Raw genomic sequence first — 16,328 nt, forward strand, 5'->3', positions numbered from 1 at the left:
AAAAAAAGTAATCTTATTACGTAACCCACGTTACTTGGAATTTGTTACCCCAACACTGTTTACAAGTATTGATTCCCTTTACTTTACAGACTAGGCATGGAAACTCAACCCCCTCTATTATTCAAGCAGAGTGAAGCAGCACAAATAGGACAAGTTCCACTGGCCTAGTTAGCTTTGTTTGTGATTTTGCTATAAACATTAAATGCCTAACAACAATTCAATTCGATTCAGCCATTTGAACAAAAAACGATTTTCTTGTAACATTTTGTGACTACAAACTAGTGATATAAAAGGAGCAGAGAACACAAACCTCTTCAAATGTCAGAAGAAGAATATTGAAAGTCCCAGTCAAAACCTTTTGTTATGGTTTATTTCCTGTGCTCTCTGCACAGTCAGGGAAATATGTTTTTATGTTCTAAGTCAGGAATTTAGAGATGAGATAATAAATGATGTGAATCAGCAAAATGGCAGGATGCTTTGAATAACTTCCTGTCATTTTGTAGGCCTACATCTCTCCTGTGGGTTCATAGGAGGAGAAGATTTTTGTCTGATAGGTCTTCGCTATAGACTAACATAGCCTGTAATTCACTGTTCTGCTTTTTGCAATAGCACTTGGCTGGTTGCTTTGAAAGTGACTTGGTAATGATCCTTTCTGTTTATTTAGCCTTCAAAATCACAGACAACACTGGATAGGATGCTCTGAAGAAGGAAGCAGGCCTATACCTCGGCTGTCACTCATATAGGCTTATACATTTTTCACTTGGATATTTGGATTAAAAAAAAAACATCAAGGACATCAATAATGAATTTAAACTGATTTTTTTATTTTATAAAAAAATTTGTCAATATAATATTTATAATAAAGCTTTAAAAACATCAAATAAATATTTCATTTAGGTAGTTAGTTAGTTGCTTAGTACTTTTATAAAGGTATGCCTATAGGTGCCTGAGAGTAGACTTTCTATAAGTGACCGATATAGCTGCCTGGAAGTTGGATATTTTTCCAACTTGTCCAGAATGTCTATATGTGCATGATGTGTTGAATGTGTTTAAAGATATTTAACATAACTGGTGCACAACCACAGGAAGCAAAACTTTTTCAGTTGTCCTCTGACCCAGCTTTAAATGCCCTCTTTGGGGAGGTCATCTTACAGATCATCCTCAACCTCCTGTTTTCTATTTTTATGGGTCCCTTTCTGCACCATCAACAGACTGAGTGTGTTCAAGCTTTTGGGCAGTTTTGGTGGCATGTTCTGCAGTCATGGCAAGAGTCTGGTTAGCATTTTGTCAACTGTTTTTCTTATTTCCAAGCACAGCCTGTCTAGACGTGAGTCAAATCCTAGGTAGGTTTCTCTCTTTCTTTTTCTGTTGATTTAAATGCACTGTTTTGCTTTTGATTGTTTGTGAATTTGTACTTTTGCATTTTAATGTTGGTTCTTTTTTAGTCCCTACAAATGATGGAATTTCTGGAGTGTTGTTAGTCCAAAGCAAGACCAACAAGTACAGTTTTAATGCCACCACAGCCAGTGAGGCATGTGAGGCTATTAAAATGAGAATTGCAAACCTAGATGAAATGAAGACAGCTAACCAAAATGGCTTACAGACATGCAGGTAAAGCACTATTTAATGGGGGACTTAAATAGTGATTTAATAGTTAATTAAAATATTACTGTAGATATATGATATTGAGTTTTTTAGGAAATATGATTCTTATTTCTAAATAACATGCTTTGTATATTTTAAACTACAATACCAGATAATATTCATTGAAGTAAAATATGAGCCTGCTTTATCACATATTATGTGTGTTGTCACATGCTGTCTAATTAATTATACAGTAGTGGCCAAAAGTGATGCCCGGACTAGGAAAATTGACATCTTCACCCCTTATTCAAAAGTTTGTGAAAATATATATATTTTTTTTTTATCAATATTGCATGTTGTCAATTATTTTATTTGTGATAACGCAAAAAAACAACAACAAAACAAAAACATGCCAAATTGTGCAGACATAATTTTTGGCCAGGCTGTCATACAAATAAATTATAAACATGCAAAAACAAGAAAGAAAGAAAATAGTAATAAGTGATTATGTTCAGTATATGCTTTCTTTCTGAGAGCTGTTTGTTTTCTATGCATTTATATTCTATTCATTTTTTTTTTTTTTGCATAATAAAACAAAACCTGTAGCTTGCCTTGTTTTGCCAAATTATTTTGTCAGATAAATATCTTAACCTTAACCAAGGTTAATGTTTTTTTCCTTCTCTTATATTTAAAATATTTAAGTAGGCTATATAGTAAAATAAAAAGTACAACTGAAGTATCTAAAGTCCTCATATTTTGTAGTATTTTGCCAGTACTAGAAGACATTTTTGAACCCTATAGTTTATGTTTCTTCTAAGAGTGCAATATCATTCTTTCACACAGGTATGGTTGGATTGAAGAGCGAATTGCAGTTATTCCTCGAATTGAGAGAAATGAAAAATGTGGTCGAAACAGTTCAGGCGTTTCTGTTTGGAGAACTGACATCAGCAAACAGTTTGATGTTTATTGTTTTAAACCAGCGGGTAATTATATGTGTAATATGTTTTTGAAAATGCTTTCATCATAATAACCATCATAATTTCATCATAATCTTGAAATAGGGAACAATGATGTTTAATGTGTTTTGAAAGAAAATGATACAATATGTCTGGACTTTGTTAAAAACATATAATGATAATAAAATCAGTAAATAAATCTGCTAACATAGTTTGTCAGTAAAATGTTACCCTGGACCACAAAACCAGTCACATGGGTAATTTTTTTAAATTGAGATGTATACATCACCCGAAAGCTGAATAAATAAGCTTTCCATTGGTGTATGGTTTGTTAGAATAGGACAATGTTTATCCCAGATACAACTATTGAAAATCTGGAATCTGAGGGTGCAAAAAAAATCAAAACATTGAGAAAATCGCCTTTAAAGTTGTCCATTTATGTTCACGTTGTCCATTTATGTTCGCGATTGTGCTGCCTTCACTCACAAAAAGAAATGTTTTATATATTTAAGGTAAGAAATTTACAAAATATCTTCATGGAATATGTTCTTTACTTAATATCCTAATGATTTTTGGCATAAAAGAAAAATCGATAATTTTGACACATGTATTTTTGGCTATTGCCACAAATATACCCGTTCTACTTGTAACTAGTTTTGTGATCCAGGGTCCCAAATGTGCAACATAATCAGAATTATGTCTCTCTCAATGCCCCTCAGGTCCTAATGGATCATTTGAAACAACATCAAGCAGGCCTCAACCTACAACAGGAGGAAGAACACCATCAAACAAGCATTATTCAGCTGAAACAACCCATCCATCATCCATTAAGTCAACCTCTTCTCCTGCCTACACATCCACCCCATCCATTTCCTTTGCTTTCAACACTTCCTCCACAACATTTATAACACTTAGTCTTTCTGACATCAGTGACAGTTCCCAGGCATCAACAAGCCCTCTGTCTCTTTCAGAACTTCCAGAATCTTCCAGAACCTCACCCAAGTTCTCAACTTCATCCCCATCGACTTCCTCTTATTCATCCAGTCATTTTCTTTTTCAGCATACTTTAACTTCCACAGGTCAGCCTGCACTGTCCCAGACCACTACACCACACGGAGCATCCAGAGGTTGGGTTTTAAAAGTTACATAACTTTTTAATCACTTTACACATTCATTTGATCACACTCTTTTGTCGTTTTTATATTTTAGCAACTCCCAAAACAATTGTCATCATTTCTCTTGTGCTACTGCTCTTGTTGGTAGCGGCAGGTGCAGCTTGGTACCTCAAAATGTACGTTTTTACTTTTAATAACTATTATGAGAGAGACATGCATAGGCTATGCATTACTTACTTACTGGTCTATTCTCTATACTTTTTTCAGCAAAAGAGGGCAACGGTTTCCATCTTGGATCAGAATGAGGCCAGAACAGATTACTGAAACGGAGATGTGGAAACGAATAAGTGAGAGGCACTGGATGCCAGAACACACCAACAACAATAGGAAATTTAACAACATCATCCTTCAAATGGAACAAGACCCAAACTCTCCCTAAGAAAACACTGTAGCCTACTTTGTATTTGAAAAAAAAAAAGAAGAAAAAAAAAGTTCTGTCACTGTAACTGCATGTAAAAGAGAAACCTGGACATTATTCTGATTTTTCTCTACTCGTGTTCCACAGAAGAAAGATTTGAAACAGCATTTTCATTTTTGGGGTGAAAAACCAATTATTATTTTTTTGTTTTTGTTTAAATAATCAAATATTAAGAACTGATGTAAATACTAGTTTGTTCTTGATCATTTTTTTGTATCACATTTGACTATTAATTAACTTAATAGGCTAAATGAGAATAATGTGAACTCTTTAAATTCCTTAGTTGTACTTGCTAGTTTATCTGCTTCAAGGTTCGATGTCTTTTTTTTTTACACAATCGAGTCTGGTCGTTACGTCATCAATCCGCGTCAAAGGTTTTCTTGCTCTCATCCAGCTTGTCATATCTCGAATATTTGCTTGGATAAAACAAATGTCAGCAGGTTTGTACACATTTATTTGCATCTCGATGAGTTCTTGTATATTTGTAGCTAATACTAACTTTTGGTGTATTTGCTTTAAAAGATTGATGTATTGTTTTGGCTAGGCAAGCTAACACTAGTAGCCAGATGATTGTTTTTGTAGTAATATTCGATATACAAACATCATCGGTATTTAAGCCGCCTTTTTCACATTCCGAAATAAACCTATATTTTTCACTCGTCTACTTAGTTATTTTAAAAGAGAGTTTGTTTTTGTTTCGTTTTTGTTTTGTTTTTGGCAACGTTACATCAAATTGGGCAGATAAGAAAATTCGAAAGCATTGTTGCACATTTGTTATGAATGAATGTTTCAGGGATTATTTCAAAGTCTGCTAAATGTACCGCTGATCTCAATTGACAACTTGTGGCAATTTGTGGCCGTATAGTTTTATTGTAGCACATCAAGAAGTATTGTTTCATGAGTCGCTGCCTAATAAGCATAAACTTAATTTTCATTATTTTTTTTAGGTGTAACTACTTAGTGGGTGGGATCCAAATGCCTTTGAGCACTAATGAAAATGCTTCATTTTGCTCTCTTCTACATTACATTAAATATCTACATCATCACACATTTATTTCCCCCAAATCCTCACATGTTATTTAAAGGTTTGAACAAGTTTTCAGTGTTGTCTCAGACTTCAGGACCCCACAGTGCATGAATAAAGGAATGTCTATATTTTAGCTGCTATGACTGGCCACCAGCTCTTTTAACAAATATAATCACATTTTAGTGAAGTTTCACGACTACACCTAAATATCTATGCGGTGTGACAAAATAAATACATTTTTAAAAGTCCTGATATTTTAGTGTTTTCTATGAATTTAAATGAGGTAATAAAATTGCATGTGTAATAAAATACTGTTTAAAGTACAGCATGTCATACTACAGGGCAACATGTCATGTCAGCATCCTCTCTTGTCTAGGCCCACACCAGCAGTGAATGAGGTCTAGAGTTGTTACAGAGCAGACCTCCATCTGGAGCCAGGATGGGCCAGCATCTTTCTGGCCAGGCAATGACCAGACTGCCTGAGAAACTGATCAAACATGTGGGGCTAGTGCGTGACAGTGGCTACCTCAACTATGACGAGTTCTTGGGTCGTGTGGCGGAGCTCAATGATGTGTAAGTGAGGCTTTAAGGATAAATCAATATAGTGACACTATAATCTGATGGAGTTTGAGTAAGAATATGGCATCCCATAAAAAACATAATATTATTATAATATGGAAAACAATAAAAATTATAATAAATTTAAATAATGATAATAATAATATTTTTTAAATTATTGTGGCATAAGAATGTGGTGTCTCATAAAAAAACATATTTTGTTATAATGTTGAAAATGTTATTAAAACATTAAAAGTATGTAAAACTAAATTATATTAATATTATAATAATAATAGGCACATTTTTTTAATTATAGTGACACAATAATCTGCTGGAGTTTGATAAGAATGTGGCGTCCCATTTAACCATAATATTATAATATTGAAAATAATGTTAAATAATATGTAAAACAATAACAATTATAGTAAATGTAAATAATGATAATAATAGTTACTTTTTAATTATAGTTGCAATAATCTGCTAGAGTTTGATAAGAATGTGGCGTCCCATAAAAAACCTAATATTATTATAATATTAAATAATATATAAAACAATAAAAATTATATTAAATAAATAATTTAAATTATTATTATTATTTGTTTATTTGAAAGAAAAATAACGGATAAATATATAATATATATAATCTAGTTCTATTTTTTGAATTTGCATATAGTGATGTAAGAATGACATCACTATATGTCCTTCTTAATTATAACTTTAAAACTTATTCAGAAAATATACACATTATCCTGTTTGACAGATGTGGAATGACTTAATTTTCTTTCACAGAACTGCTAAACTAGCCTCTGGCCAAAAGAAACACCTTCTGTTTGAAGTGCAGCCTGGATCTGATTCAACTGCTTTATGGAAGGTTGCTGTGAGAATAGTGTGCACCAAGGTGAGATCAATGTACAGACCCATACATTTGTCAGTGGAATGTATTAATATGATTACAATGAAGTCAAGCTATAGACATTAGTCATTTGCTCTGTGTGGTTGATGTTTATCTAGCAATTGGCAATTGTTGCTGTTCTCTCTGTGTCCTTGTAGATTAACAAGGAGAATGGAATGGTGGAGGCCTCCCGTATTATGAACCTGTACCAGTTTATCCAGCTCTACAAAGACATCACCAGTCAAGCAGCTGAAGTCTGGAGTTTAGAGGTGGCAGCAGAAGGATCCTCAGGACCGCTGTCATCAGAAGATACCTGCCAGGCCAGCATGTGGATGGGCAGGTACTGTTTGCCAAATCTGCACCTGATGTAATGATGTATAGTGGATTACTCATTGTCTCACCCAGCAAAATATGCTATTTGTGCTCTGTGACAGGGTTAAACAGTTGACTGATGAGGAAGAATGCTGTATCTGTATGGATGGGAAAGCAGACCTTATTCTGCCCTGTGCACATAGCTTCTGTCAGAAGTGTATTGACAAGTGGTAAGAATCATTTGTGATTCATTATCATGACTGATTAATCGATTAGTTCACCAAAATAAGGAATTACTTACCCTCATATTGTTCCAAACCTTTATGTCCGTGGAACAAAAAAGGAGAAAATCTGATTCTGAATTCTGGTCTGGGATTGGGGCTTTCAAGCTCCAAATGAATAATTTAGACCGCCTTTATGAATTGGATCCAGGGTATCAGCAAAGTTTTAGTAATCAAAACTTAATTAAACAGGCTGGGGTAAACATTCGATGAGGAATTAATACGGCTGATCAGCAAAACATGTGTAAAATACTCAATACATGTTTTATTCAATGTATACTGTACATATGTATTGAAAATGGTTGGGGGTGGGGGGGGGATCGATCACATGCCTGATACTGGTTTATGTACATATTGGTTCATGTAATACTAATATATCAATCCATACGAATTAGAGGTCGATTGATATTGGAGCACGGATATATAATTTATAATAGATACTGCAATATTCCATAAAAAAAAAGTTGTCTTTTTTTTTTTTTATGGTGACTTCAAATACTGTTCTTAGTCTTTCCTTCCTGTGACAGAGCAGCCTAGAGAGAAGCTACACATTTTGAATTAAATGACAGATACTGTTTATTATTTAACCAAAATGCCAATAATTAACAGAAAAAAAAGATTTTATGCATAATGTGGGACTTTTAATTAAAAACAATCCTGAAATTTGGACTCTAATTTTTAAATGTCTTTGCTTTACTACTTCCAGCTGCTTACTAAAAAGATGAGGCAGATAAAATATGCACTCTCACAACTATAATGCATCATAAATCATCAACAGTATCACCTGGCATAAATGTGCGGTTTTTATCGTTTGAAAACTGCTTTAAAACTGTACCAGAGCGTGCAACAGTGCCACGTTTTGACCCCACCTTTTGAAGTTTATCATCACATTAAAGTCGGCATGAAATTAGGAATGGATCATTTTCACGGACTGTGATGACGTGTTTCCTAAGTTATCATCGTAAATCTAGTTTTTCCCATTTTCATGTTAATTGTTTTTTATTGTGATTCCTGTTTTTGACTTTTAACAACCTTAAATTTTATCAAACTGAATTTATGACTTTTCATAGCCCGGTTCATCGAGGACTATATACTACAAAAATAATCAATTTAATATATATATATATATATATATATATATATATATATATATATATATATATATATATAAAATTATAAAGTTTGAGAGCTTCAGTCCTCATTAATTTTTTTTTATTATTATTATATGGGGGGAAAAAGGGAAGATTTTCAGAAAAAGGAGGGGAAAAAAGACAAACTGGTTTGGAACAACATTATGACAATAAATAATGACAGAATTCACAAATCATTTTAATCAGCCATGACAAACCCTGTGCTTTTGTGTGTCTGTGCCTCAATATAGGAGCGGTCAGAGCCGAAACTGCCCCGTCTGCCGAATTCAGGTGACTGCCGCTAATGAATCGTGGGTCATGTCAGATGCTCCCACGGAGGAAGATATAGCTGGGTACATTCTCAATCTTGCAGATGAAGCCGGGCACCCACACAGACCTTAAAATGAAGCACTGTGCCACCGTCAAACTCACTGTCTCCCCATAACAGATGACCTTCTTTAAATACTTATTTTATAGGGTGACTGGGTATTTGTTGCACTATATAGTGTCATTCACTGGAGGCAATAACTGCTGATTATTTGACTTTTTGTTTTGGTCATATTTTTACACCTAGTCAGTTGACAGACTGTGGATGCATGTTGGTAAATTCTAGACAACATGTAGCTGTAAAACATAATTCTCTCGTTGCACTTGCCGTTTTATCTTGTTTGTGAAGTAATTGCACTTAATCACGTTTGTTCCGTAAAGGCCTTGTAATACCTGAAAAAACATCACAGAATCAGCATGTTCAACAGTTTAATAGTATTGTCGACACTATAATTCAGTCAAACATGATTTAGTAATGTTGATGTGCATTTATAATCTAAGGTTTAAAAATAATAAGAGTGATCCATTTGACATGAACTCTTTATCTGTGTAAGTTGGACCAAATGTTAATTATTGGGCATGAAAAATAATTGGATCGTTCAAATGGATTAACATTTGAGAATGAACTAATTTGCTTGTTTTCTTCTGAAGCTTAATAGGTTGCAAATTAAACCTTTTTTTATAGGCCATCACAGACACTTTCAGTGGAGGTTGGTTACCTTTTAATTTAATTAAATTTTTCAGTTTGAAATCCTAGACTTTTCATCTCGCACTTCTGTGTGTATGAGAGAGACTGTGAATTTGTGGGCTTAGGGAAGTCACTTGTATTATATAAGATATGATAATGTATAGTTCAAACTTTCTACATCTATTTACAGTATATACATATATATTTGTGTGGCAGTTTATGATGATTTAATGCAGTTTATCAAGATCTACTAATCTAGTTTTAAAAATGTTATCTTCTTCAATATTCTCACAGATTTATAGAGATTGGACTGAATGTTAATAGTTTTATCAGAGAAAATTACATTATTAGCTGCTTCCTAGTGTTGTTTTGAAGGAGATTTCTTTTACTTATGGACTAAATTGGGATGTTTGATGTTCTAAGTTCTGTCATCTTGTGTAAATCTTGAACAATAAAGTAAATTGAATCTTTTTTTTCTAGTTAGTTTGTTTGAAGACTGTAACAGTTCCTAGTTACTTCCACTGGGCTGCAGTGTCGAGCAAATAAAGAATAATATTTCGAATTACCTGGAATATGAACTATCAACAATCTCATTATGAATTGATTCATCAAGGCTTTTTTTGACACCACTTTATTTATTTTACTTTGAGTGCAGTATTCAGATATTAGTGACGGTATGTAGCATTCAGGCATGTTTCAGGTTGCTTTTCAGAGGCCAAGCACCCATACATTATACAACATCCTTACAACAGTTTAACCATCATTGTTGGTGTACAAAATGTGAAAGTTCAAATACACAAGTCTATTTTGTGCCACAAAAAAAAAAAAAACGCCCCAGAATCTCAGGTTAGAAACAAACTAGTTTATCAAGGCAAATTTTAATTCCACTTCCTGTTGCTTTTTTTTTACAAAAACATTTATCTGAAAAAAAAAATACATTGTTCAAGTCAGAAACCCGAAAACTCCCTTGTTAAGAAAACAAGGATACGATGAAAATTTGTTTAGCTGAATGTTTAGCCCAGTGCGAATTCCAGGATCCAGAGATGACTCCAGGAGATCTTATTGACTGTGCAAAGTATGTAGGCAACTTTAATCTCAATGTTTGGAGGGAAGTCAGACGATCTATCAGTTACAGTGAGTCAATCCATTTTACAAATCAGACACTAGTTAATGCACATAATACAACCTTTCATTTCAATCCATGTAATTTCTGTTTCTGTTTCTCTCTCTCTCTCTCTCTCTCTCTCGGTCGATAGGTCCTGTGGTTCTGGACCCTAACACAGCCAACTTTGACCTCGTAGTATCTGCTGATCTGATGAGTGTGTGGCATCAATACGAGATAAATTATGAGGAGATTCCCAATAACCTGGAGAGATTTGATCATTGTCCCTGTGTGCTGGGCTCTGTGGGCTTTTCCACAGGGACACACACATAGGACGTTGACGTGGAGGACAACATCCTGGATGGTAGGTGTCGCCACAGAGTCTGTCCAAAGAAAAGGAACCAACAGCTTGCCCAATGGAGTCTGGTGATAGGACATGAAGGGGAGAATCTTAGTGTCACAGATCCTCTGGAGTCGCACGTCCCACCACTTGGATTTGAGAAACCTGCAATAGTGAGGGTGAAACTGGACATGAGTGCAGGACAGCTGTCATTCTCAGATCGCCTCTGTGAGACTGTCTAACACACCTTCACACACAATTTCACTGAGATGGTCTTTCCATTCTTCTACAAAGGGCCATTTCCCTCTCACTATTTTGCCTGAGGTCAAACCTGAAGAGATCTGTAGAGAAGAACGTTGGCTGTCAGATAAAATGTTCTTGATTTCCTTATTTTACATTGTTGCGTGTTACTGTTATTGATATTGATATGGTCTCTTTAGGTTATAATTACTTTGAGGAATGTTCAAGGATAATTTGGATTAAGTGTTAATGTTACTGGTATAGTCTAAAACAATTCCTGCAATCTCAATTGTATGTTGAGAACAAACATACGAGCTTGCAAGTGGAAAATCCAGAAATGCTCAGATTGTATTAATGACTGCATGTTAGTGACTTTCATAAGGTCAACAGCATAAGATTAAAAAATAAGTTTCTACAGCTTCTTGATTGTAACTCTCGATTAATGACAAATGAATTCAAACTGAACAAAAACATGTTTTTGGTAGGGTTAGAAATACACATATCTTTAATTAAACAGAAACACTATACTAGAAAGACTTATTATTGATTACACAATAATAGCAAATGTTAGCAAATTTAATCAACTCCTCAATAAGCTAAGAAGGAAGTAAATCCACCACTTCAATTTAATTATAAGAGGTTTGCCGTTTTTGCAACCCCATTTTCAAAATGGGGCATATAAACAGTTATAGTAAAAAATAAAATAAAAATAAAAAATAAAGCACATTTACTTAAAAATAATTAATAAAAGTATGTCCAAAATGGGTATTTTTCTATAATTAGTTAGATTAACACAAATCAAACTTAAAAATAATGACTAAAAATATTACTTTTTTGAATTAGATAAATAAAGATGATTTATATACACCCATTTATATACAAGAAATGTTAGGCTACTTGTTTATGGATAAGCATTTTTTAAACCCAAATACCAAAGAGCAACGGCTTCCTATGACGCCACAATGTGCTTGACTATGCTATTCGAATATTACTGTGCTATTGCGCTCCAGTGTGATTAAGCTCAGGAGAGAGAACATTGACTGCTATAAAGAAGGATTTCACAGAGAACAGCAATTTCTGTCTTGAAAATGTTTCAACCTTATTCAAGGTCTGTGGAGTTCACTGGTCAGACACAACTCATGGACATGGTGATTGGAAATGGGTATAAAAATGATCTGACCCGACCTAACCAGACAACTAACGTTACCAGGCAGCATTCGCGTATGCAGAGGCCGTCGATGCAAAAAGAGTCCACTGGCCAGACACCCACGCACAGAAGTGACACACCACTCTTGGTGATTGGAAACGGGCATAAAGATGATCTGACTACACCTAACCAAATGACTATCAGGCAGCATCCGCGCATGCAGAGGCCGTCGATGCACCGAGAGTCTGTGAAGCCCACTGGGCAGAAACCCACGCACACAAGTGACACAACACTCTTGGTGACAGAGGCCGTCGATGAGTCTGTGAAGCCCACTGGCCAGAAACCCACGCACACAAGTGACACAACACTCTTGGTGATTGGAAACGGGCATAAAGATGATCTGACCCGACCTAACCAGACAACTATCAGGCAGCATCCGCGTGTGCAGCTGCCGTCTATCCACCGAGAGTCTGTGAAGCCCACTGGGCAGACACCCACGCTCATGGTGACTGGAAAAGGAATAAAAATGGTCTGACCCGACCTAACCAGACACCGCAGGAGATAATTTTAACTACAACTGAAAGGCCACACTGGGAAATGAACAAATCTCAAGTCCTGACTCTGCCTCCACTGGCCGGTCCTGCTGCTTTCAAGATGCACAACCCCCGAGAGACAGCTCGTCTCCCACCATTTTTGTTTCGCCGGATAGAACTTGTGAACCGGAGCAGTGTCCCGCGGTGAGCATTGAGCACCAATGTCCCGTGGTGAGCTGCGGCTGCGAGAGGGAGTAGCGTCAGTCCCGAAAAAAATGTGAGTGTGTCCAACATGAACATGAAAAAAAAAAATGGAGAAAAGTGGAGCACACGTTTCTGTCGGTCAGCAGCAGGGACGTGCAGAGAGTTCCTCAGGGGCTCAAATGTAAATACACACACACACACACACACACACAAATATATATATATATTTTACTTTGAGGTAAAAAAAAATATATATATATATATATATATATATATATATATATATATATATATATATATATATATATATATATATAAACACTGGATATAGGCCTATGCTTTGAATCACAGAAATATGACGTGACTTAAATGACAATTAATAGGTAATTTTCATTGCCATTTAAGTGAAATTACTGAACTTAAATATACAAGCTTGATAATGATCATTCTAGAAGAAAATTTCAGATGGCACTTAGAGGCTTTTGCATCTGAACTCTTCATATATAGATATAGATAGATATAGATAAAAGTAAATTGATAGCCTAGATAATAAATAGATGGGTATGTGTGTATAATGTATGTTTTATGGGTACACTTGATATATCCAGGCTATTAATATAATGTACAGTGTATCGTGTGTTATGTGGTTGACTACCTGGTGTATTTAACAATATGTATTTTGTGGTTAACAGGCAAAAGAGCAAAAAGAGTTGCTGATATCAGTGCCTGTTTGTTTATGTGTTTTACCACACAGGTATGCTAATTGGTATCTAAGAAACACTGTAATACTGTTTTGAATTATTTTTATATAAGAAGGACATGTTGGTGAATTAATTATAATAATAATAATAATGATGATGATTATTATTGTTGTTATTACTAATATTATTAGTTATACTGTTACTATTATTGCATATAATGTATGTGTGTGTGTGCACTCGCTCTTTCCTGCATTGTCACTAAAGAGGAGAGGCAAAAGAGCAGAAAGAGTTGCTGATATCAGTGCCTGTTTGTTTATGTGTTTTACCAGATTTGAATGGAAAATCCTTGATTAACATCAAAATAACACAACGCAGAGGAACAACCGCTACAAAACTGGTGCTGTGACCCGTCGAATGGTTGATCGTTGTTGACCGCCGGGATTGCTGAACTGAAGTTTGACTGACGCTGAGAGGTGCTGTAGGCGAGACGGGACTTCAGTCATCTGTTCAGTCATCTATTGCTGTTTCTTCGGTGGCGTTTGAATGTCAGACAGTTTGAGCTGTGCCTAGGAAGAGATTGCTGACGAACTGTTGCGAGAGTCGCCAACTAACTGGTTTTGACTGTACTGTGTAGGTGAAGGTACGTTGCATCATCAATTGACTGGGTTTTTGAAGGACTGTAAAACAAAAGTGAGGTTTAAGGACTATTTAAATGGTCTATTTTCTTCTTCTTTTTTCTCTCTCTCCTTTTCTGAGTTAAATCACGGGGTGATTTTGTTTTAAAAAAAAAAAAGTGTGTGTTTTGGTAATATTCCGACACCTGAGAGGAATGGCTGCTAAACAAAGCTATTTAGGGTGGGACAATACGTTTACGTCTGGTAGGGGGCGGGGCAGTCCTCTGGATACGCGTGACAAAACTAGGCTGTTTGAGGATCCTGAGTACTGTAGCACAGGTCGGGGTAGAACAGTCGGTGTTTCCGCCTAGTCGAAATGGGTGGTAGTCCAATCGCTGCAGCCAGTAACTTTGAGTGTGCTCCTCAAGAGTCAGAAATGTCTGGTCAAATGAGTAACCTAATTAAACAAATTGGTATGAGATTGGGCAGTCAATAAGAGAAAGCATGATGAGGCCTGAATTTCCAAATTTTCCATACACGAAGAAGTTCCAAGAAGGTGTCAGTGGTCTTGTGACTGACCAATCAAATACTACAGTTATTGATGTATCCAAAATGAACTTGATCCTGAGAGCTGAAGTGGCAGCACCACCTCATTTTAGAGGAGATAGTTCAGACAAATACTCAATTGTGGAATGGGAAGACATGATGAGGGTATATTTGAACAAAATTGAGGTGACAGATTGGTTCAACGTCTCCAACTGTTGATTCTGTATTTTCTGTTTTGAAGCAGCACTTCGGGGATCAGACCAGTTCGGTTATCCCGTTGGCGGACTTCTATTTGGTGAGACCATATCCCAGAGAGAGTGCTTGGGATTTTTGGATAAGACTAAACAAGGCAGCAGATGTAGCTGAGCAAAGTTTAAGATGGGAAGGCAGGACTCTGGATAACAGGAGCAAAGAGGTAGCAGTTACAGTGGGGAGAACAAGTATTTGATACACTGCTGATTTTGCAGGTTTTCCCACTTACAAAGCATGTAGAAGTCTGTCATTTTTATCATAGGTACACTTCAACTGTGAGTGACGGAATCTAAAACAAAAATCCAGAAAATCACATTGTATGATTTGTAAGTAATTACTTTGCATTTTATTGCATGACATAAGTATTTGATACATCAGAAAAGCGGAACTTAATATTTGGTACAGAAACCCTTGTTTGCAATTACAGACATCATTCGTTTCCTGTAGTTTTTGACCAGGTTTGCACACACTGCAGCAGGGATTTTGGCCCACTCCTCCATACAGACCATCTCCAGATCCTTCAGGTTTCGGGGCTGTCGCTGGGCAATACAGACTTTCAGCTCCCTCCAAAGATTTTCTATTGGGTTCAGGGGCCTCATTTATAAACGTTGCGTACGCACAAAAGAAGGCGTACGCCGCTCTCTACGCAATATTTGGTATTTATAAAAAGCAAACTTGACGGGAAAATGTGCGGTCCTTCACGCAAACTCTGACCCAGGCGTACGCACAAAAACGGGTGAAATGAGAACTGGCGACACCGTCGGCAGATGGAAGAAACACGTGAAAGTGTGTGAAACTGTAGACCGTTGTGTAAAAGAAATGGCAATACTGCCTCTCATAAATAACATGAAGAATTCACAAAGCAAGTCTTACAATTAAAAGCCTACACAAACACCCATTTGATCAATCTGCAGTGTAAAACAAACAAAATCAAATGAAGATTAAACAGAAATGCAAATTAACACATATTTGCAAAAAGAAAAGTGAAATATGTTCTGCAATAAAATTGGCATGTTATGCAATTCATCCTTATAACACATCTGTAGCTTGTCAGATGCAATCAAATCGATGGTAATAAAATGCCATGATGCCATCACAATGCGTAACGACGCACAATGGCCGTCATGACGCACATTAGTAATGCCCACACTGTGCCCTCCAAACAACATTTTACTCCTCTTTACTCCTCTTTTCCACCTCGCCAACGATAATTTCTACTTCACATTGAGTGAAGTTACGTTTCTTGGTTTTTCTCTCTGTGTTTGCCATGATTTCGCAATCGATGAATATTAACTTGTGGG

At 35.8% G+C, this 16,328-nt stretch overlaps 2 protein-coding genes and 2 long non-coding RNA genes across 4 annotated transcripts; 3 read left to right on the plus strand and 1 right to left on the minus strand.

The window, feature by feature from the left end:
* Positions 1-1,178: 1,178 nt before the first annotated feature.
* Positions 1,179-4,789, plus strand: lyve1b (lymphatic vessel endothelial hyaluronic receptor 1b). Its single transcript, XM_082182000.1, has 6 exons — positions 1,179-1,343; positions 1,446-1,611; positions 2,428-2,567; positions 3,260-3,667; positions 3,750-3,831; positions 3,923-4,789. Exons 1-6 carry the CDS (start codon positions 1,262-1,264, stop codon positions 4,092-4,094), a joined length of 1,050 nt encoding a protein of 349 aa, XP_082038126.1. The 5' UTR covers positions 1,179-1,261; the 3' UTR covers positions 4,095-4,789.
* Positions 4,279-9,819, plus strand: rnf141 (ring finger protein 141). Its single transcript, XM_082182013.1, has 6 exons — positions 4,279-4,573; positions 5,537-5,733; positions 6,508-6,616; positions 6,769-6,950; positions 7,045-7,152; positions 8,585-9,819. The coding sequence occupies exons 2-6, from the start codon at positions 5,600-5,602 to the stop codon at positions 8,733-8,735; spliced, it is 684 nt and encodes a 227-aa protein (XP_082038139.1). The 5' UTR covers positions 4,279-4,573; positions 5,537-5,599; the 3' UTR covers positions 8,736-9,819.
* Positions 9,381-12,680, minus strand: LOC309507688. The gene is made up of 2 exons (XR_014209212.1): positions 12,588-12,680; positions 9,381-12,215 (listed from the first exon to the last, which is right to left on the minus strand). It is a non-coding gene; the product is annotated as an uncharacterized lncRNA (long non-coding RNA).
* A 172-nt stretch (positions 12,681-12,852) lies between these two features.
* Positions 12,853-14,210, plus strand: LOC309507682. The gene is made up of 3 exons (XR_014209206.1): positions 12,853-12,987; positions 13,607-13,668; positions 13,945-14,210. It is a non-coding gene; the product is annotated as an uncharacterized lncRNA (long non-coding RNA).
* Positions 14,211-16,328: the final 2,118 nt, after the last annotated feature.

This window comes from Leuciscus leuciscus (genome assembly GCF_965113295.1).
Source record: "Leuciscus leuciscus genome assembly, chromosome: 10".
Taxonomy (NCBI): domain Eukaryota; kingdom Metazoa; phylum Chordata; class Actinopteri; order Cypriniformes; family Leuciscidae; genus Leuciscus; species Leuciscus leuciscus.

Excerpts from the sequence above, each read along its gene's own strand:
- lyve1b (XM_082182000.1), top strand. The coding sequence starts at position 1,262 with ATGGCAAGAGTCTGGTTAGCATTTTGTCAACTGTTTTTCTTATTTCCA. Across the intron at positions 3,668-3,749 it reads ACCACACGGAGCATCCAGAG|CAACTCCCAAAACAATTGTC; the intron begins GTTGGGTTTTAA and ends TTTATATTTTAG. Across the intron at positions 3,832-3,922 it reads GCAGCTTGGTACCTCAAAAT|CAAAAGAGGGCAACGGTTTC; the intron begins GTACGTTTTTAC and ends TACTTTTTTCAG.
- rnf141 (XM_082182013.1), top strand. The coding sequence starts at position 5,600 with ATGGGCCAGCATCTTTCTGGCCAGGCAATGACCAGACTGCCTGAGAAA. Across the intron at positions 6,617-6,768 it reads TGAGAATAGTGTGCACCAAG|ATTAACAAGGAGAATGGAAT; the intron begins GTGAGATCAATG and ends GTGTCCTTGTAG. Across the intron at positions 6,951-7,044 it reads GCCAGCATGTGGATGGGCAG|GGTTAAACAGTTGACTGATG; the intron begins GTACTGTTTGCC and ends GCTCTGTGACAG.